At 40.3% G+C, this 23,272-nt stretch overlaps 2 protein-coding genes across 3 annotated transcripts in view; both read right to left on the bottom strand.

Moving 5' to 3' along the window:
• The window catches only part of def8 (differentially expressed in FDCP 8 homolog), a 51,453-nt gene extending 47,561 nt beyond the window's left edge, over window positions 1-3,892 (bottom strand). Inside the window, exon 1 of one of the 2 annotated variants that reach the window (XM_067998034.1) lies at window positions 3,519-3,892. The gene's annotated coding sequence lies outside the window, so the exon portion shown is untranslated. The remainder of the gene's footprint in view (window positions 1-3,518) is intronic. The other variant, XM_067998033.1, reaches the window with a different exon arrangement.
• Window positions 3,893-11,871: 7,979 nt separating this feature from the next.
• On the bottom strand, window positions 11,872-22,812 carry LOC137333343 (tubulin beta-3 chain). The gene is made up of 4 exons (XM_067997496.1): window positions 22,705-22,812; window positions 16,585-16,693; window positions 15,777-15,887; window positions 11,872-13,230 (listed from the first exon to the last, which is right to left on the bottom strand). The coding sequence occupies exons 1-4, from the start codon at window positions 22,759-22,761 to the stop codon at window positions 12,155-12,157; spliced, it is 1,353 nt and encodes a 450-aa protein (XP_067853597.1). The 5' UTR covers window positions 22,762-22,812; the 3' UTR covers window positions 11,872-12,154.
• Between the last annotated feature and the right edge of the window lie 460 nt (window positions 22,813-23,272).

Here is a 23,272-nt window from a genome sequence, read left to right as displayed (position 1 = left end):
TATCTAACTTTGCTGACATCACAAAGCTAGGTGGAAAAGTTAGCTGTGAGGAGGACTCAGAGTCTGCAAAGGGGTATAGACAGGTTAAATGAGTGGACGAGAAAGTGACAGACGGAGTATAATGTGGGGAAATGTGAAATTATCCACTTTGGTAGGAAGAATAGAAAAGCAGAATGTTTTTTATGGTGAGAGACTAAAATGTTGGTATTCAGAGGGATTTTTGTCCTTGATCACGAATCACAGAAAGTTAACACGCAGGTACAGCAAGCAATTAGGAAGGCAAATTGTATGTTAGTCTTTATTGCAAGGGGGTTGGAGTATAAGAGTAAGGAGATCTTGCTGCAATTATACAGAGCTCTGGTGAGACTACATCTGGAGTACAGTTTTGGTCTCCTTACCTAAGGAAGGATAGACTTGCCTTAGAGGGGGTGCAGTGAAGGTTCACTAAATTGATTCCTGGGATGAGAGGGTTATCCTGAGACTGAGTAGAACGGGCCTATAGTCTCAGGAGTTTAAAAGAATGAGAGATGATCTCGTTGAAACATATAAAATTCTTAGAGGGCTTGATTGGGTAAATGCGGAGAGGCTGTTTCCTCTGCTGGAGATTCTAGAACTAGGGGTCATAGTCACAAGGGGTTCAGAGGGTTGTGAATCTTTGGAATTCTCTACCCCAGAGGGTTGTGGATGCTCAGTCGTTGAGTATATTCAAGATTGAGATCGATAGATTTTTGTTCATTAAGGGACTCGAGGGATACGGGGATAGGGTGGAAAGGTGGATTTGAGGTAGATGATCAGCCATGATCTTATTGAATGGTGGAGCAGGCTGTAGGGGCCATATGGCTTATTCCTGCTCCTATTTCTTATATACTTATGTTCAAATCACTGATATCCCAGAACAGAACTGCTACTCGCTTCCAACCACTCTGAGAAACTCCCCTTAACTCTTTTTTTTTATTCGTTCATGGGATGTGGGCATCGCTGGCGAGGCCGGCATTTATTGCCCATCTCTATAATCAATAATAATAGATTCTAGTATTTTCCTGATGACTGATGTCATGCCAACTAGCCTATAGTTCAGTTTTCTCTCTCCCTCCTTTCTTGAATAACAGGGTTACAGTTGCTATCTTCCAATCCATGGGGTCCGTTCCAGAATTCCCTAGATTCTAGAAGATCAAAACCAATGCATCCACTATCTCTGCAGCCACCTCTTTTAAAAGCCTAGGATGTAGGTCATCAGGTCCAGGAGATGTCAGCTTTTAGTCTCATTAATTTCTCCAGTACTACTTCTTTACTAATCTTAATTACTTTAAGTTCCTCACTCTCATTAGACCCTTGGTTCCCCACTATTTCCAGTATGTTCTTTGCATCTTCTACTGTGAAGACAGATACAAAATATTTGATTAACATCTCTACCATTTCCATATTCCCCATTATAATTTCTCCTGTCTCAGCCCCTAAGGGACTCATGTTTACTTTTGTGAATCTTTTCCTTTTTATATACTTGTAGACACTTACAATCTGTTTTTATATTTCTTACTAGTTTACTCTCATTCAATTTTCTCCCTCTATCAATTTCTTGGTCATCCTTTGCTGATTTCTAAAACCCTCCCAAATCCTCAGGCTTACTACTCTTTTTGGCAACACTGCAAGCCTCTTCTTTTAATCTAATATTATCTTTAACTTCTCTAGTTAGCCACAGTTGGCTTTGGTCATAAACTAGAGTGAATGGTGTCCAAACTTACAGATGATACTAAAATAGTAAAATAATTCTGAAGACCAAAAGAAGTTGCAAGGGCATATTGATGATAAGGTGGATTAGGCAAATAAAGTGGTAGATTGAATTCAAAAGTAATAATTATATTTTGAAATGGTGGAAAGCTGGGTGATGCAGAAGAGCAGAGGGATTTGGAGATTCAGATTCACAAGACATTGGAAGTAGCAACTCAAGTGAAAAGGCCATCAAGAAAATCAAAAGGAATAGTGGGTTACATGGCAAGAAGTATAGAATACAAAAGCTGAGATGTAACAGTGTATCTATATAAAACCTTATGAAGACCATAGTTGGAATAGCGAGTGCAGTTTTGGGCTCCACGCTATGGGAAGAATGTTGAGTCAACAGAGAGGATACAGCACTAGGATTCTGCCTGGAATGAGGAAATACAAATATGGAGAAAGACCTGAAAAATTAGGGTTGTTTTTGTTAAAATCACCCCATTATCTGTTTTCTATCAAAGTATTTAAAATTATGAAGTGATGGGACAGGGTTGATAGGAAATGACAGTTTCCAGTGATTGAGGGGTCTAGAATGAGGAGACATAGAAGCTTAAATGCAAACAATTAGGACAAAAAGCAGGAGGAATGTTTTTCCCCACACACACAAAAGTTTTGAGGGGCTGTGGAATGGGGTAGGATTTGAACCCACAACCTTCTGACTCAGAAGTGAGAGTGCTATCACTGAGCCAAGGCTGACATCTGAATGTGCATCTGTTGCTTATAGTCTGTAAATTTTTAAATGCTGAATATATTTTTATGATAGATTACATAGAAATTACAACACTGAAACACCCCATTTACCCCAACTAGTCCATATTGGTGTTTATCCTCCACATGAACAGTAACCCTCGTCCCATCTGCCTGCCCTGTTCCCGTATCTCATTATTGCCTTTTCCTTCAACCACCTATCAAACCTATTCTTAAATATTGACATGGTGTCTGTTGCAATCACCAACTCTGTGCATTCTACAGCCTCTGAACCTTCTGTGTAAAAAGGTGTCTTCCGCTCTCTGTTCGCAATCTCTTACATTAATCTCAAATTTAGTCTGCTGGAAATCCCCTCATCTGTTTCACAAACATTAAGGTGATTTTTACGGTAATGTCAACCCTATAATTACAAAAACAAGGTTAACTACATTTTTAAAACATTTCTTCCACGCAGGATCCAGGAAACAACCTGAATACAATACAAGGACAAAAGATAACAGTCAACTACTCGATACAAACTATCTGATAATTCAGTTTAAAGTGTTACGTTCCCACTTTGCTTAATTCAAATTACTGGATAATTCATTTTTAGCTAAAAACGATTTTAAATTATCAGTAGGTTGCAGGAAGTATGGGTTTAAGAGTGCAAGCAGCTAAATCTACAATTACTATAGCAGTAGCATATCGTGTGACAGACGTGCACAAACATAAATAGAAATCTTCACGAACCACAGAATAGAGATTTTGAAAGCATAATATACAATAATACCCTATTTCTGAACCTCCTACTTCGGTATGTGCATCAAAGTAGCATTAGACCGAGTAATGAATCTAGGATTACACAATTACTACAGCTTCAGATCAGTTATAACTAGTACAGTACAAGGGATAGGAGGGAGCAGCTGGGCCCAGGACCCGGGGAATCATTGTATCTACAGTGAGGGAGGGGATACTTTGTATCGCATTCATTTCAGCCGAGAACCTGACAACTGCTGCATGGATACGTTACCACAACAGAAACCGGTCGGACACTGTACCTCATCGTTACGGCCAGAATGGGAGTGAAACCGGGGCTGGAGCAAATCAGACCGTCTGAAGCACTTGAACGAGACAAAGCGACATGTTGCCCCGCTGCGCCTTCTCACGTCAGCTGAACCGAGCTCGGATCAGTCGCCGGACCCGCCCGACGAAGCTCCAACAATCAACGATCCGCACCGTCCACAACCAACAACCTAATAGGCTGCAGGGCACCTCGGGATACTGGCTGACCTACACAACTCCCGCACAACCTGGGCGTAATATCTTAAAGATGTACTGGTGATGCGGCAACTTGTCGCAAAAAAAAATCCGATCTGTTTAAAGAGGCCTTTCTTTTATTCGTGGCGTGCAGGGACAACATTTAGAGATGGGAGTCCCACTTTTTGCCGAGACAAAACCCAACAGGGGGCGGAGTAAGGGGTGGGATCATTCCTTGAGTTGTGATGTTTTCTTTGCTACTTCAGAAGGTTCATTGAACACATTAATTGCCGCTTCCCACATTTTAGAATAGAAGAATAAGTTTTAAAAAAACAGCGCAATCGGTTTTTTTTAAAAAGGACTTTTGGTGTCTGGATTACATTTTAGAAATTGGAGACAGCTTGATCAAAGACTGGACTATCACGTGAAAACTGAAACTGCATCATGATTCATTATTGCAGTGATGTCATGCACCAGCAACCGAACAAAGTTTCTCTGACCCAATGACATGTTTCAATAATTGAGACCTCTGTTTGGCAAACAATGTAGGAACATAGGAATATATAGGGCCGGAAAAGACCATTTCAATCCATCAGGCCAGTGCCAGAGTTCGAAAATGGAATACACAGTTCACTAACTATATCACTTAATTGATTTTCTCCACAAATGACTATCGAAATTCCCTTTAAAGTTATTGATGTTATAAGCCTCAAACGCCTCCCTGGGCAGTTCATTCCAAAAATTGACCACAGTCTATGTGAATTAGCTAAATTGATCTGTCCATTCATTGTCCCTCTTCTGAGCTTCATTCCATGCCCGTCCCCATTATTGTTCTCAGGGCCGTGGTAATTAGATTTTCAGGGTGCAACTCGTCAATTACAACAATAACTACACGTCAAAAGTGCTTAATTGATTGTAAAGGACTTTGGGAAGTCCTCGGGGTTGTGGAAGGCGCTATATAAATGCAAGTTTTTCTTTCAATACCCTTAAGGATCTTGAGTGCTCAATAAGCTCCTTTCTCAGCCTTCTCTAGTGTAAATAAACTTAGCTTCTGTAGTCTGTCCTTACAGCTTGTTCAAAATGAAAAGTTTTTAAAGATTGAGAGAGAAGTACAGAGCTGAAAAGGTTTGGGGAGAGAGTTCCAGAGAGTAGGGCAAAGGTAGCTGAACACTCTGCCACCAATAGTGGGTTGAAGGAAAGGGAATATACACAAAAGGCAGAGCCAGAGGACTGTAGGATGAAGAGGGGATTTCAGGCTTGGAGATGTTGCAGAGATAGGGTGGGGGTGAGACCACGGAAGGATTTAAAGATCAGAACAAGAATTTAGTGCATTGGTTTAAGGTACCAAGGTAGGTCCGTGAGGATAGGAAGGGATGGACGAACTGGAATTAGTGTGGAACAGGGTACTAGTAGCTGAGTTTTTGACAGATTAGTGTTTATGGTTGCACGGTCTCAGTCAGTCTAAGTGAGTGGTCAGTGAAGAGGATGAAATCAGCGGCAAGGTAGCAGAGTGCATGGTAGGGGGTAAAAACAATGGCAGCAGGATTTCCATTGTTCAGTTGGAGGAATTTTTGACTCACCCATGACTTGCTATAGGACAGGCAGTTTGACAGCATGAAGCATTGGAGTTAGTGGAATAGTAGTACTGGGTGTCATCAGAGTACATTTGGAGGCTGATCTCAGAATATAGATGAGAAAGAGGAGGTGCTGGGGATAGATCAGATTTCATTAAAATGTGGACTAAGAGGTGATCTTACAGAGATGTATAAGGTAGTAAAAAGTATGGAATAAGTAAATCTGGAAACATTACTTAAAACTAAATTGTTGGAGTAGGACAAGGGGATGCAGGTTCAAGCTAGTAAAAGAGAAATTTTAGGACTGATATCAGGAAGTTATCCTTCACACAAAGAAAGATAAATTCCATGGAATAGATTTTAGATGGAGTAGTGGAGGTGAAAACCCTGGAATCATTTAAGAAACAATTAGATGCCACATGAATGTTTCAGAATGAATGAATTAAAATGGGCCGAATGACCTTCCTCATTCTTAATGATTCATAATTGTGAAATAGCCGAAGATAATAATTCCCATCATTCTTATAGTTCTTCACCTGTATAAATACATTTCTTTGATGGTACCTATTGCATCCAACAGAGGAAGGTGCTACATAAAAAAATCACCTTATAAGTTTCCCTTACAATTACAAACTTTGGTCTCAACATTTTACAACATACAATGATTTAAAATTTATCCTTCAGTGTTGCAGATTAAGTAATTTAGTCTTTAAATCTATATTAATTATTATATTAAACATCTTCCCAGTTCTTTTATGTTTTTCACCTAGCTTGTTACAGAGTTCTATCGACAACTATTTGCCTTAATTTAAATTTCTGGTTATTCCATCACAGTTTGAAGACTATCTATCCATCACATCTGGGGCAGCCCCATTTGATTTCCAGAGAATTTATTTTTTCTTCAGTCTGAGACACATGCCCAAACCATTTCAACCTTCTTACAGTAATCAGCTGTACTGTTGGGATCAGTCTTGTGAGCTGGTGGAATAGGTTCTACCCTTACTGTGTAAGTTATTTTAGGTTGGTACCTCGATTAATATAATGCAACAGAGGAATGGTGTATAGACATATGAAGCATTTGCCTGCTAATATCTTTCTACGTACTATGTACATTCTAAATTGTAGGTTCTATTACTGCTAATATCCTCTCTGTTTACTATGAATGGGCCCAAAGTAATATTGTATCGCCTCAACCTTTAATATTCGTATATCAAAAATTTGCTTTGTCTCAATTGATTTTGATAGTTATGATGACACAAAGAACTGACTAAGCTGGTAAGTGTCACCAATGGGTTTGCATGTTCTTATCCCTCTCTCCCATATTTTCATTTATTCATTCTCTTTACTTTAGCTGGCTAAAAGGTCAGTTAAACAGTGTACCAAGGAGTTTCATGCCTATGAACTTTGTAGAAACCTTACACAGAATAAAGTAATGTGTAACTCTCAGCCTTGGCTCAGAGCACTCTCGTCTCTGAGTCAGAACGTTGTGGGTTTGAGCCCCACACCAGAGACTTGAGCACATAATCTAGGCTGACACTCCAGTCCAGTACTGAGGGAGTTCTGCTCTGTTGGAAATGCTGTCTTTCAGATGAGAAATTAATCCGAGGCCCTGTATGCCCTCTCAGGTGGATGTAAAAGATAACATAGCACTATTCGAAGAAGAGCAAGAGTTCTCCCAGTGTCCTGGCCAACATTTATCCCTCGACCAGCACCACCAAAAACAGATTATCTGATCGTTTATCCCATTGCTTTTGTGGGACCTTGCTGTGCACAAAGTGACTGCTGTGTTTCCCTATATTACAACAGTGATTACACTTCAGAAAGTACATAATTTGATGTGAATGTTTTGGGATAAATACAAGTTCTTTCTTCCTATCCTCCCCATATATTCATCTGATTGTGTACAATTCTCTGGCAAAACGGATGATGGCCAAGTAGTGTGCATTCAGTCCTGAGCTGGCCGTTAGTAGGTGGGAGTAAGTGCTATGTTGACTCCTCCTTTGATTATCTATACTTTTCTTTCAAGATGTACTTCACCTCTGCTTCATGGTTATTCATAGACTGCAAGCTCAACATACAAAGGATCGCAGAATGCTATTTTTCAATTGAAAGGCACTAAAGTTTGACACTAGCAGCAGGAAGTAGGGAAAATTAAAATATCAAATACCTTTTTTGCAGCTGGTTACACAGCAGCATTTGGCAGAGACTTCAGAGCAAGCCATCTGTCTTTCTTTTCACCAGTGAATGGTGTAAAATACCAGAGGAAGAAAGTAATTTAAACATGGAGTACGGCACACTAAACTTTAAAGAGAAAAACCTGGGCACGGTGAAGTGCTGGAGAATGCCTACCGATGCTGGAGGAGACATCTTCAAAGGTTAAATATGGTATGGGGCAGCATCCCTATCCTGTCCAACAGGCAAGTCAGTTGTCAGTTACCTTAACAGACTACCCTGGATAAACGAAGAGATTTTTGAGTGGATCTTGAAGGAAGTTAGATCAGCCTGTGAAGCACCAAATGACTGATCACTGACAACTTTACATATTAAGTTTGTCAGGGTGTTTGGTTTGACTATCTGCAGGGTATTATTCTTGCCACATCTCATGGGTGTCCTAGTCTGGTATCCTTTCAAGGTAGTCACCACACTTTGACCACTGGATCCTATTCAACTTCTCATAATGGGCAAACAGAATGACTGGGGAAGAAACCTGCCCAGATCCTCTTGGTGAGAGAAAGCTGGGGCTAAAAGTCTTGACATCTGGTAATGTAAAGCCTCCATTATCTGGGAAGGTGGGAGATTATTGGGACGAGATCTGTTTCTGTCAGATCTCCATCCCTTTTCTTGAAGGTTCTGAAATCCCGAAGGGAAGGTGAGGGTGAGTGCTCAAAGGAGGAGGTGGGTCTGGCAGGTTGACATCACCTACCAGAAATCCAGCCATTTCCACCTCCCTTGATCTAGGCATAACCTATCCCAGCATGAGAAGGCATGCATTACTGGTTTCTGAATGGCAATAGATCACAGAGAGATTGATTGCTTTTCAGAAACCGGCAAATGTCATCTCCAGCATCGTAAATGGCATCTGTGGCTGGAATGACCTGATCCCTTTATGGAGTGGTGAGATGCGACTCTGAAATTCTGTCCTCCTCCCCCCCACCCATCCCCAGGTGAATATCCAGAAAGTATTGTATATGTATAAGCTCCATCTGCCTTTGTTATAATGACCTTGTCCCTAGGAATTAAGAACATAAGAAATAGGAGCAGGAGTAGGCCATACGGCCCCACAAGCCTGTTCCGCCATTCAATCAGATCATGGCCGATCTTCGACCTCAACTCCACTTTCCTGCCCGATCCCCATATCCCTAGATTCCCATAGAGTCCAAAAATCTATTAATCTCAGCCTTGAATATATTCAATCTCAGCCTTGAATATATTCAATCTCAGCCTTGAATATATTCATTTGCCTGAGGAAGGAGAAAATCTCCGAAAGCTTGTGAATTTAAAATAAAATTGCTGGACTATAACTTGGTGTTGTAAAATTGTTTACAATTGAATATATTCAATGACTCAGCATCCACAGCCCTCTGAGGTAGAGAATTCCAAAGATTCACAACCCTCTGCGTGAAGAAATTCCTCCTCATCTCAGCCTTGAATGGCTGACCCCATATCCTGCAATTATGCCCCCTAGTTCTAGACTCTCTAGCCAGGGGAAACAATCTCTCAGCATCTACCCTGTAATCTTATATGGTTCGATGAGATCACCTCTCATTCTTCTAAACTCCAGAGAGTATAGGCCCATTCTATTCAACCTCTTTACACAGGACAACCCTTTCATCTCAGGAATTAATCTAATGAACCTTCGTTGCACCACCTCTACGGCAAGTATATCCTTCCTTAGATAAGGAGACCAAAACTGTACGCAGTACTCCAGATGAGGTCTCACCAATGCCCTGTACCACTGTAGTAAGACTTTCTTATCCTTGTACTCTAACTCCCTTGCAATAAAGGCCAACATGCCATTTGCCTTCCTAATTAATTGCTGTACCTGCATACCAAATTTTTGTGTTTATTGTACGAGGACACCCAAGTTTCTCTGAACACCAACGTTTAATTGTTTCTCACCATTTAAAAAATATTCTATTTTTCTATTCTTCCTACCAAAGTAAATAATCTCACATTTCCCCACATTATACTCCATCTGCCACTTTCTTGCCCACTCATTTAACCTTTCTATATCTCTTTGCAGACTCTTTGTGTCCTCCCACAGCTTACTTTCCCACCTAGCTTTATATCGTCAGCAAACTTGATACATTAAAGTCAATCCCCTCATCTAAGTCATTAATATAGATTGTAAATAGCTGAGGCCCAAGCACCGATCCTTGCGGCACCCCACTAGTTGCAGCCTGCCAACCTGAGAATGACAGGGTTGGTGCTAGGGCACCCTGGCAGGCAGGTTCTGCTGTGCCGCACTTCTGGTGATACAGCTGTCTGGAGGAATTTCGAGGCTCGGAACTTATTTTTTGTCTACCAGGGCCCTGACTTGGGAACATTTATTAGATGCATCATAAAGGAGATGGATACTGTTGGATTTGGCCTCTGTTACCTTGTTGTTATTGTCTGCTTCAATCGAGGATAAGCTGGTCCTTTAGGAAGACAACAACTTACATTCTTTAATGCCCTTAATACAGCAAAATGTCTCAAGATGCTTCAAGAGGCGGAAACAGACATGGCAACAGAGTGACACTTTTCTCCCATTGCCTAAAGAAATAGGCTGTGAGGAGGTTTTTTGACAATTGGGAAAGATGTAAACAGAGTGTAGGAAGAGAATTCAAGAGTGCAGAGGTGTGATGACTAAAGGCTCTGCTATCACGATGAAGGGGATCACACAGTACAGCATAGTTGGAAGAGCACAGAGCATAGGCTGGGATGTAGGAGGAGGCTGCTAAGATAGGATTTGACAAGGCCATACAGGGATTTGTAAATGAGAATGAGGATTTTGAAATTTATGTGTGGGGGGTGGGGGGGGGGGGAAAGAGGAAAGGGAACCCATGGAGGGCAGCAACGTAATAGGTGAGTGGGACTTTGTTGGAGATAGAATGCAAGTGGCTGAGTTTTGGATATGTTGGAGTTTGCATAGGGTGGTGCTCTGCAGGACGACCATCCAGTGGTAAGACTACCCAGTTGACCATTTCACTGGTCCACTGGACAGCCTTATCACTATATCATCCAGTGGAGCCAGGGTGAGGATGTGATTGTTATTGGTGTTTAAAAGACTTCATTTATGGTACATTATGCTTGAGGGAGATGTTGGTATCTTACACTAAATAGTTTAAAGTGTATTTAATTTCTTAATTACTTTTCTGCATTGACTTGATTAGGAGTTATTTTTCTTTTATGTAATTTGAAAAAAGAACTTGCATTTATATAGTGCCTTTCACAACTTTAGGATGCCCCAAAGTGCTTTACTGCCAATTAAGTACTTTTGAAGTGTAGTCACTGTCGTAATGTAGGAAACGTGCAGCCAATTTGCACACAGCAAGGTCCCACAAACATCGAGATAATGACCAGATAATCTGTTTTCGTGATGTTTATTGAGGGAAAAATATTGGCCAGGATACCAGCGAGAACTCCTCTGCTCTTCTTCGAAATAGTGACATGGGATGATTTACACCCACTTGAGAGAGCAGAGGGGGCCTCGGTTTAATGTCTCATTTGAAAGACCGCACCTCCAGCAGTGCAGCACTCCATCAGTACTGCACTGAAGTGTCAGCTTAGGTTATGTGCTCAAGTCTCTGGAGTAGGACTTGAACCTACAACCTTCTGACTCATAAGAGAGTGCTACCACTGAGCCAAGGCTGACACTGACATGGGTAGAAACCTGATTGTAGATGTTCAGTCATGGAGTTGGAAAGATGTGCACAGATTTGGGAGGTGACAACACATTCAAGGACTTTTCAGAGGAAAGGGAGTTTGGAGATGGGGCGATAGTTTGCAAAGACAGAGGAGTTAAGGGTAGGTTTTTTGAGGAGGGGAGTGATGACAGTAGATTTGAAAAGAGAGGGGGACAGTAGTTGAGGAGAGGGAACTGTTTACAATGTCAGCTACATAATGCACACCATAGAAATGGTCAATTACAAATCAAAGTAGGGCTGTAGTCAGCCATAGCCATAGTGGGTGAAGATTACAGTTAGCATGGGATGAAAATGATGGCCATTTGAGGTTTAGAAACAAACACCTGGAGATAGAATTTGGAATAGGTGGAAAATACAGGGAACCAGAGAATAAAGCTTCAAACTTTGTCAAAGCTTTGAAGCATTACTGTAATTTTAATGTGAGGCATATGCATTAGGCTTTATGGGAGCTGGAGTTGGGACAGTAATGTATATGAATGTGTTGGTGTCATTCTTTAGCAACAGACTATACTAAACAGATTGTAAGAGATAAGTGAAATACTGGTACAGCATAACTGTTCAGCCAGTCCTTGACACATATATGTTGGTTTTCTTTTAACTTGAATAATTTAGAAAATTCTTAAATCACAGGTTTCCATAAAATGCCAAACATCAGAAAATGTTTCACAGCAATAATTTATTAAATATTCAAAAAATAAATTGACAAAACAGTAACAAATAAAATATCAGGAATTCATGTTATTAAAATAAAATTGGGAGATTTAAATATCCAGAACTTAGAGTTGGTTACTGACCAATACTGACTGTAAAGAGGATAAGAGGATAAGGCTACCAGAAGCAAGTAATCTATGACTGAGCTAACTCGTAGCAAAGACAATTAAAAGCATGGTAAGAGAAGATTTAAGGTAAACTGTGTTTTCAAATCATCTCAATGGACGATGAATGATTCAGGTTTCATTTTGGACCCTGTGCTTCAGATTCTTCCTCATCATCCTCATACATCTCTCCTTCTTCTTCTGCTGTGGCATCTTGGTACTGTTGGTATTCAGACACCAGGTCATTCATGTTACTCTCTGCTTCAGTAAACTCCATCTCATCCATACCCTCACCAGTGTACCAGTGCAAGAAGGCCTTCCTGCGGAACATAGCTGTGAACTGCTCTGAGATGCGCTTGAAAAGCTCTTGGATAGCTGTACTGTTTCCAATGAAAGTGGAGGACATCTTAAGTCCACGGGGTGGGATATCACAGACAGCCACTTTAACGTTGTTGGGAATCCATTCCACGAAGTAGCTGCTGTTCTTGCTCTGGATAGCCAACATCTGCTCATCTACTTCCTTCATGGACATCTTGCCTCTGAAGACAGTGGCTACAGTCAGGTACCTACCATGACGAGGATCACAAGCTGCCATCATATTTTTGGCATCAAACATCTGCTGGGTGAGTTCTGGGACAGTTAAAGCCCTGTACTGTTGGCTTCCTCGGGCTGTGAGAGGAGCAAATCCTGGCATAAAGAAGTGGAGACGTGGGAAAGGAACCATGTTCACTGCAAGCTTCCTCAGATCGGCATTAAGCTGCCCAGGAAACCTCAGGGAAGTGGTGACGCCACTCATGGTAGCTGATACCAAATGGTTAAGGTCTCCATAAGTGGGTGTTGCAAGTTTGAGGGTCCGGAAGCAGATATCATAGAGAGCTTCATTATCTATGCAATAGGTTTCATCTGTGTTTTCTACAAGCTGGTGGATGGAGAGGGTGGCATTGTATGGTTCTACCACTGTGTCAGAAACTTTTGGAGAAGGAACAACACTGAAAGTGTTCATGATTCGGTCAGGGTATTCCTCTCGTACTTTGCTAATAAGCAGGGTTCCCATGCCAGACCCTGTACCTCCACCTAAAGAGTGAGTAAGCTGAAAGCCTTGCAAACAGTCACAATTTTCACATTCCTTCCTCACCACATCAAGGACTGAGTCCACAAGCTCTGCACCTTCTGTGTAGTGACCCTTTGCCCAGTTGTTTCCAGCTCCACTTTGTCCTATGATAAAGAGGAAAGTCAATCACATTCATAAACATTAAACAAAACGAGAAAGAGTGAACATGCAAGGTATAAATGTGTAGAAATAGCCACTGCTATAGAATATCTTGGAATGGATTCCCTGGTGAGGTAAATATCTTAATGCAGAAACCATTTATTTTGCTTTGTGATTTGATTTCTCTCTCTGGTGATTACACAGGAAACAAAATGTAACTATTGTCAGTGATCAAAGAGGAGAATGTCAAAGTTGGCCTTTTTTATAGTGATTATATGATCACTGCGATTAAATGATTTTGCTTACTTTGTCTTAATCAGACAATTATGATTTTATAGATACAAATACACTTTAAAATGAGAAAAAACATTTCATCTGTAAAACATAATTAATCTCTGTAAGACAGTCAATTTCCTGTGGTGTTGCACATGGGAAGTCAAAACCAATGTAGTCTTTAGCTAAGATGTGGAGATGCCGGTGATGGACTGGGGTTGACAATTGTAAACAATTTTACAACACCAAGTTATAGTCCAGCAATTTTATTTTAAATTCACAAGCTTTCGGAAGTTTCCTCCTTCGTCAGGTGAACGATGTGATTTTCACATCGTTCACCTGACGAAGGAGGAAACCTCCGAAAGCTTGTGAATTTAAAATAAAATTGCTGGACTATAACTTGGTCTTTAGCTAATGCAGGGTTAAAGGGCATGGAATAATGCTCCAGGATAACCAGGTGTAATTCAGTTCCCATTTTAAAGTCATGGTCTCTGTCTATTTTTTTTCTCCATTATAAATTCCCACACCCATATTTATAATGGAAACTGCCTATGTAAATTTGTCACGCTGTAATTTCACCTTTCTGCCAATGGTGGTGCTGCAGCACCTCTCCCACTGAGAGAATGTAATTACAGGGTGACAAGTACACATAGGAAGTTTCCATTAAAAATAGCTGTGTCTACATTTATAAAAGGAAAGCTATGACAGCAGGTGTACATAGACACAACATTTTAATATTTTTGTAGTCGATTTCCAATGGCATTGTACTTGGGGAGTCAAGTTTGAATGGGCTGAGGGTGAGGGAAAGAAAGAGAAAGCAACATAGGGAGCCGAGGCCTGAACAGACTGCAAATATTTGCACTGAGGCCCGAAGCAGCGAAAGTTGGGGGACAAACTCAAGGTACAAGGTCCAAATCTGCCAAAATCACAGCGCATGGGAATGGGATAGAGAGTAGCCAATCTACAAGGGTAGCAGTGTGGTAAAGACTATTGCTGTGGAAGGTGGCTAGGGGCGGCATGGGGAGCAGCAGAGTGGGAATGGGGCTAGTGTCCCAGGTCTGGAATGGTTGGGAAAGAGTCCGTGGTGGACAAGCACGATTGCAGCACTTGGAAAACAAAATCTTGGCATAAAAATCATAACAGAGCTTCCAGAATTTATGTAAATTATATAAAGATAAAAAATAATTCTTTAAACTGAGTTCAATATTCACTGAGGGGGGAACACTCAAAAAAAAGTTGAGCTGACACATACTGGACCAAAAGTTGCTCGAGAGACACTGACGACTGCACAATGAGTGTCAAGTTTACACAGGAGAATGCCAGTTTAAATGTGGACATAGGAAATTATAATGAGAAAATGCTGACACAAGAGTGCTACAAAAATCTGACGTCAGGAAGTGAACTGAGTAGAAATTCATCTGGGCCCATTTTCACACCCATTTTCAATGCTGCACAGGCATAAGAATGTAAGAAATAGGTGCTGGAATAGACCAAATGGCCCCTCAAACCTGCTCTGCCATTAAATAAGATCATGGCTGATCTTCTACCTCAACTCCACTTTTCCACCCTATCCCCATTTCCCTTAATTCCCTTAGTGTCCAAAAAGTGAAGCCCTTAGCCAGCCCAAAATTGGGCCCTCAGCCTTCATTTCAATAATTTGGCGAGCTGCTGGTGCCTGTCGGGCCTTCACAGGCAACTCGCTCATTGAAGCACATGAATTTCTGGCCGCTTGCCTCGCAGGCAACAGCCCTCAGGTAGGTGCTGGGGTGGGGGGGGACAGCAGGAGGAGGGGGTTGATCTCGGCAGACAGGAATGCTGTGGCCAGGAGGAGCACTCTTTCACCTGGCTCCATAATTTAAAACAAAAATTAAACTTACACTTCCGAAAGTGCATCCACGCCCGGAAAACCTGAGCGAAGCAGACCCAATACCTGCACAGCTCAGAGCAGCCCAATTTCTCAAAGGGGACCTAACACTGGTGCTAAGCCCCTCATTAGTATATGCAAGGAGCCTAGTGCCTGTTTTAGGCAGCTACCCAAGACGCTTGAAAATCCTCAGAGATCAATATGGCATCGGACGTTTTTCAGGCGTCATTAGAGCCCTGCGCAATTGGTCATTTCTACCCTTGTTTTCCGTCCAGGATACAGGTGCAATGATGACCGATTTCTACCACAAGGGATGCAATCAAACTTAATTATATGTGTTACCTGAAGGTAATAGATAGAAAACCTTAGTTTTGTTTATCATTTCTCATTTTTTCTGCCTTGATTTCTACATACCAAAAATAAAATTGTCTGGTCTGAAGAGATGTCCAAAAGGTCCTGATCGAACACTGTCCATTGTGCCTGGTTCCAGATCCACTAGGATGGCTCTGGGTACATATTTAAGAGCTGCAAAGATAACATCAGGATAATCAGTAAATCTGTCTTTTGCTTTTGTGAAGGGGAAATGTGGCACAGCTAAGAAATTATTCCAAACATATACATTCCCAAATTAGAAAGCTTCCACTCTCATTGCCCTGGCACCATCCCTATCATTGTCTCCTAAGAGGATTCCCTGCTATTCCAATCCATATTTCCCATTCCATGTGTGTGGTGTCTTGAGAGTACAACTGCTATGTTAATGCCAAATTTGAGCTTTTTTTTATTATTGAGAAACTAAGATGAAGGGGCAATAGGACATCACAAAGATTTAAAAGAATTGAATCAGAGAGTAGTGATTAGACAATACCAAGCTTATGTTTCAAGTGCTTTAAGATTTTGTGATAGGAAACAGAGTTAATTTTAACTTAGGATCTTTTAGGATCTATATTTGGATATTTGCACAACAGGTTTTAATACTTCATGCATTTTATTATTTAGAATCTACTTAATTCAGCTAAGTGTTTGAACCAAATGTTGTACATCTCCTACAACTTTGAGAAACCCCAGTATATCAAATAAGGCAGGCAATTTGTAGTTTTTTCAGATTTCCATATAAACACTCTTGGCCTTTATATTTAATGCACCTAATTCTGATTTGTAGTTTCCCCTTGACATCACACAGTTCACACTGAACCTTAACATTGTGTAGCTCTGTATTACTTACAAGATGCTTCATTGTAGTAGACACTAATTCTCTCCAGCTGCAGGTCTGAGTCACCCACGTAATTCCCACTGGGGTCGATTCCATGCTCATCACTGATGACTTCCCAAAACTGAGAAGAAAAGAAGGAAGATCAAGAAATGCAAGATGTCCGGCAAGACAGCCAGATTGATTAGCATTAAGCTAAATGCTGTGTGTATTTATGAAAGAGAGGGAAAATGACTGCTCTAATTAATGTATGGATTTCAGTGTGCTTAATTATTCAAACGTGACAGAATGATAGACATAGGGTAATTATTTTCATCAGTCAATAGCACAGTACGTCACTGGCACAGGTCTTCAATCAGTGCAGATATACATGAGTTCTAATTGTTTTTGTCCAGCTCTATTCCTATGTCCCTATTTATGACTATAATAATGTGGTCAGGTCTATTGCTTTAATAATTTCTGTTAAGTTTTTGTTTTGCCTTAGCCAAGTTCTAAAAGGATTCTTGCAACAATTTGAATTCAGTTGGAATACTAAAATGTAGTATCTTCTCCCAAGTAAAGCTGGAATCTAATTTCCAAAGATTCAAAAAAAATGTTTTTAAGGATTAAAAAGCCCAAAGTTATTTTTGGTCTCTTGTGATGATGACTGTCTGAAGAGGCTGTCTGTTTGCTGACAGGCAACAATTATCATAATATCAGAAACAGCAGGTGTAGGGACAGCAAGTAAAACTAAGTACATCTCACTTCACTTCATTTATATGTTCTTTGTACTCAAAATGAAATAGAATTTTTTCCAGATGCTAACTTTTTAAAACATCAATCAAATTCACTGATATCAGGTAGCAAAATATATTAAAGGCATAGATGAGAAATGAACCTTTCAGCCACTATTTTCTTTGTGAGCTGAATATATTTCATAAACATAATTCATTCTGAAATACCATGGAAATATCTAATATTAATTTACTTGTATTGGAAACATGCTGCACTCTCTAAATGTTTTAAAAATGCAATTTGATTACCTTTGTATTTTGGGAAAAAAATGGTATAATATCAGTGAAGGTAACAGTAACTTTTCTCCCTTAAATAACTAAATCAGTAGTATGATAAGATTAGTAAAATTGGAAGGCATTTAACCAGCAAGTCAAGGGAAGCCAATATAAATCCACTTTTAGATTTCTGCAACTAGCACAAACCACTTCATCATTGCATCTTAAAAGCTGCATGCAGACTAGTTGCAAACACCCACCCTATAAAAGAGAACAATAACTGTTAACTCTATTGTTAACAGTAAGACTTACCAAATGAATTGTATTTTCTTGGCTTTGTGAATAAATCTTGTGAAACTCTTTTTCAACAGAAGAACATTACAGTACTGTATAACATTTTACCCGCATTATTTACGTTCCCCTTTTTCTAAAAGAGGGATCATTCATTGCAATGGGTTTAATCTTGCACAGTGCAAGGTACAGTACTATGTTTCCTTCAGCAGATGATCATGGTACTGAAAGTGCCAGCATTATCTTTTATGGTATATTTTACCCCACCTAATTTTTTAGGGATTGGTTTGGTTGTTTGAGTGCACACTGTAGCTGTAATTTTATTCTACATCTCCTGGGGGTAATTAATTGAGTGGGAGCCCTCAGCTGTCCAATAAATCTGAATTTCCCACTTTGTCTCATTCATCACAAGCTCACCTACTTTTCAACACCAGCCGGGGTCTTGAGTGCAGCTGGCAGATACGGCACTGATTTAATTTCTTCTTTTGTGGCCTCCAGAGAGTAAATTGGATGCAATCTAGCACTTTGGGGCCCCTCCCAGTTCTATTATTCATCTCAGACCCAGCTGCCTCCGGTTTCTAATAGATTCATATTTAATCTTTCTAAAAGGCAGCAGGTGCAAATTAATGATTTTTGCTAGTAAAATTCTGCTATTTTATCAATGCATACATTTCATCCTTTCTGAAAGGAGAAGTGGATGGCACAGTGATCAAATCTAGCTAGACTAGAAGAGAGAGATGAAAGTCTCCTCTTTCTGCTGACTATAAGGATCCTGCATGATAGGAATCCAGCTCCTAGTAGACATGAGCCCAGAGTACAAAGCCAACAGCAACTTGATCCAAATTGGAAGGGTTCCCCAGAGGCCATTAGTATGGCTGGTTTGAGAAGTGGAAAATCAAACATGTAGTGAGGACGTGCTCTTCTAATGTGACGATTAGGTATGTTACTGGCCCAAAAAAGTATGAACTTTAGTCTACAGTAGGCCCATGTTGTACCTGACATGGGAGTATTGATGCTGATACATGGTCACAAAACCACAACAAAATGTTCAATGTTTCAACAAAGGCATTTCTCATATTAATGAGCACAAAAGAACTCACCAAAAATGTCCACTTCAGGACTATAACAATGGATTGCCATAAAACAGTGGACAAAAAGGTCTCATCTTCATTTACTTGTATAATAGAATGTCATTTAGAGAATGATTTTCATAAATATAAAGAATGGCTATTGCCATCTTGTTTCATGGGAGACATTCAAAACTAATCAAAGCATTATTATTGTTTTTATTACCAGTGTCATAAAGTAACAAACTATATTCAGATAAAGCAGACAAGCAGTAAAAAACTAAACATTTCTTGACTGATCCATTTTTGGTTTTCATTTTATCCGAATCCTTGTACAGCGCAGGTACAAATCTATCACTGAAGTAATCAACACCACCAAAAACAGATTATCTGATCACTTATTCCATTGCTGTTTGTGGGGCCTTGCTGTGTGAAAATTGCCTGAGGTGCTTCCCTACATTACAACAGTGACTACTATTCAAAAAAATATTCAATTGACTGAAGCGCTTTGAGGATATGGAAGGTGTAAGTTCTTTCTTTCTTTGACATTTCTGCTATCTGCTTTCATAAAACTACACACTTACATTATATGAAACTACATTATTGGAGTTTAGGACTCTGAAAAGCTTGCTAGGATAAATGGTTAGTAGTGTGAATGGTAGTACATTTGTCCATTGACCAGAAAGTCATGGACTTGAGTCTTGTGCATGTCTATCACTTGAATCTCTATCTTGTTTGGGTAAATTTAACTGATTTTCAACTTGATTGGTGGGGGTCTTTGGGGGAAGGGACCTGAACAACAATTCCTGCCAACCAACTATTTAGCGATTGTCTCCATGCTCATTGATACTACTGCAGACCATATTGTTCCCACTCTTGACTGGATAGAACAGATCTTCATTAAAGTTCTAACAAATGAAATTATTTTAAAAATGTATCCTGCAGCCATTATGCATCCAAATTGCATGTCTGACCTTCTACAAATGGGATCTGTTCAGATCAGTAGTCTAAGCCAGACCATCTCCATGTGCACAGGCCAGGATCACCTCCATGCACAGTACAGTCACTTATTTTCCATCTGAAGTCCTCTTCCTGTAAATACTGCAGCAAATGCATCCATTCACTGCTATCTTCAAAGTAATGTAACAGTAGAAATGTCCCATTGTACATGTACTGGAATACATGTAATGGGCTGAATGCTCTCCCTCCTATTGTGCTGTTATTTCTATTTTATGTACCTAACATTTTAAATTAAAACATAAAATGCTTGAAATTCATAGCAGGTCCATCAGGATCTTAACAGCATCTCAACCCTGAATGTTAAGCTTTTTTTTCTTATTTTAGATGCAGGAAGCCTTGTTGTGCATTTCCAACATTTTTGTTATTTCAGATTTCCAGCTTTCATTTTTTTCTTTTTATTTCCAAATTAACATTCTATTGTTTATTTTTGCCTATTCTGTGAAGACATGAACACAGTGCCATTTTACCGATACATGGTGCCATACTGCTGTTTAATAAGCCATGAATCATTGCTTATTCAGGACACGCTTATATACTGCCTAGAACAGGAGCCATGATGATATGGCAGGTGTTATAGATTTTATCTGATTATTAAAAAAATTGTAAATGTTAAGAGATCCTTGGTGGTCTAAGAGAAAGTAACTGCTCATTTTCATTGGCTGTCTAAATCAATGTGTCTACCTATCCTCAATTTGTTCATCCAATCTCACCAGAGGTGAAGCAAGAATCTCCCCTGGCTTTGTTTGGACCACTTTAGTTTGGAATGATCCAATTCTTCTTCCCCCTCAAAAAAGCAGTCATGGACATTCATCCACCGACCTTCGGGTAAGCGTACTCCAAGGCGGCCTTCGAGACACACGACAACGCAAAATCGTCGAGCAGAAATTGATAGCCAAGTTCCGCACCCATGAGGACGGCCTCAACCGGGATCTTGGGTTCATGTCACGCTACACGTTACCCCACCAGCGAACAAATGTTATCTGTTTTTAATATAATGGGTCATTCGGAGGTTCTGCAGGTAACACCTCTCTGTCTGAACACGGTGATTGCCTTGGCAACGGGCAGTTGCAGGGGCAGTCTGTAAACACCATGTATTATTGTTCAATATGTATAAATGCGTAGGCTTCAAGGAGATCTTGAAACATTTGCCTGAGGAAGGAGAAAATCTCCGAAAGCTTGTGAATTTAAAATAAAATTGCTGGACTATAACTTGGTGTTGTAAAATTGTTTACAATTGTCAACCTCAGTCCATCACCGGCATCTCCACATCAAAAAATTAAGACGTTCATCAGAAAGATTTCATTTTTGCTTGTCTGCAAAGAAAGAAAAGGGTTCTTTTGTGTCCTGATGCCTCGATTTAATTAAGGCAGTTTCCCTGGTTGCATCAGTCAACCACGCCCATATTTAACCCCGAATCCCTCTTGATGGTGTGATTGGTGAAGAAGCCACCTGCAGACAACCATTCAAAGCCCACTCACATAACAATCTGAGTGTCTCACTCGGTAGATACCCAGAAACGGATTTAAATACAAATAACCTTGTCCCAGCCCTTGCGGATTGGATTACTCGACAGGTTCTACATTTAAGTCTGTTCCAATATTTTCATTTCACCTATCTTTGTCTTGGATGGACGTTGTTTCGCCTTGCCATGTGCGATATGTTGTAATAATTCCTGTATGATATTTAAACAACCGTTCTAATAACACTTCATCACTGGAACAAAGACGTGGTCCATCAATGGGTCGAGATTTTTCCGAGGGCATGAATTAACCTCTATTCAGATTTCAAGCTCTGCTCCAAGGTTGATTCTGATTCCAGTCAGAGGGTTGCCGTTTTGATCAGACTTGTTTTATTTGGCAAGAGCAGAGATTCGCCATATGACAGATTAGTGCTTCGTCTAAAGCCTATTTCGTGTTTGTCACCCTTTAAATGCACGAAGCGGTTGCATGACAGAACAATATATGAACTAAAACAATTTTGTAGATTACCACTTCTATTGCAGCTTTACCGAACGCTATCGTTAAACATTTGAGTGAACGTTTTAAAAAATATTTTAATGCATTCTCTACGTGATTAGAGGAGGAGAGAGATGACAATGCCCCCTGCCATGGTCATTCATCTTAGAGATCGGACCGTTATTATGACTTCAACTCTGAATGGAGGCTCTTTGTCTCCCTATTATTAAAATCACGGCTCCATCCTGTCGGCGCTGAATCCATGCAGATACAGGGTTTGCTTGCGGTGGTGCTGTCCTCGGACAGTGCGGCAGAGCTGAGCTAATCCCTTTCTCCCCTGCTATCTGCAGTCTCGGGCGTGGCTGTCTGCAGAGCCTGCGTCTCTGCCTAAAAGCAGCCACAGGCGCGGGTTCCAGAACAAACCTTCCAGAAATGATTAAAAAATCTAACAAAAGAACGACGAGGTCCTAACTAAAATAATGCCAAACTGAAAATGTGATGACAATCATCTAGATTTACAGGATGAATTGTACAAAGAAAAATGGGGAAAAAACAGAAATAATTCTATTTAACAACTGAACAAAGCAGCTTATATATAGCACAATGCATTTTATTTATAGCAAAAACAATATTGCACATCACTGCCTTATTGTATGGTGGGTTTTATTTCACAAAAGGTTACAGTTATCAATATTTAAGTACATTTTTCTTCAGCTTTTCTCTCCAGGCATAATCTGTTACTTCAATACATAGCGCGATTTATCATAATCATATAAATATTCCTATATCAAATATTGGAGCAATAACATTTACCTTGGCACCGATTTGGTTGCCACATTGGCCAGCCTGGATGTGGACGATTTCTCTCATTCTCGCGCTGTTTGCCTCTTAACTGCGGTCGTGAGAGTTTTCAGCTGGCGATCCTGGCTGGAGAAGGCGGTAGCATGGTGCTCTCTGCGCTTTTATACCATTTCACTGCACCAGCTGATCAATGCCACAAGCAGGTTGATTTCAGGCAAGGATTGCGTCAGTCTCCTGGGAGACAAGACTCAGCAGCCAATAAGGATCACGGGGACACTGCAACATCCCTGCAACGCCAGAATCGCCTCCCACGAAAGGCATAGCCAGTGGTGCAAATACTGGCAATACAATTGTGCATGCCATATTAGAAACAAAAGGGCAAGCACAGACATGATGCTAAACTGCGAATTTACCATAGGATTAGATCACTAGTATTACTGGACAAGCAGGCCTTTGTGAAAAATACATTACGTGTTAGAATTGCTGTCGCGTTACAAAATTCTGGTACCCCCATTATTTTTTTTAAAATGTGCCTATAACTGAAAAAGAAATGAAAATGCAAATGTACTAAGTTGCTAAT

Source organism: Heptranchias perlo, chromosome 16 (genome assembly GCF_035084215.1).
Source record: "Heptranchias perlo isolate sHepPer1 chromosome 16, sHepPer1.hap1, whole genome shotgun sequence".
Classification (NCBI taxonomy): Eukaryota; Metazoa; Chordata; class Chondrichthyes; order Hexanchiformes; family Hexanchidae; genus Heptranchias; species Heptranchias perlo.
This window is presented reverse-complemented; position numbering and strand designations above follow the sequence as displayed.

What these genes read in the sequence shown, in the direction of transcription:
- LOC137333343 (XM_067997496.1), bottom strand. Translation starts at nt 22,761, where the DNA reads ATGAGAGAAATCGTCCACATCCAGGCTGGCCAATGTGGCAACCAAATC. An exon ending in GCAACCAAATCGGTGCCAAG is followed by an intron (nt 16,694 to 22,704) that starts GTAAATGTTATT and finishes TTTTCTTCTCAG; the next exon opens with TTTTGGGAAGTCATCAGTGA. An exon ending in ACCAGACAATTTTATTTTTG is followed by an intron (nt 13,231 to 15,776) that starts GTATGTAGAAAT and finishes TCTTTATCATAG; the next exon opens with GACAAAGTGGAGCTGGAAAC.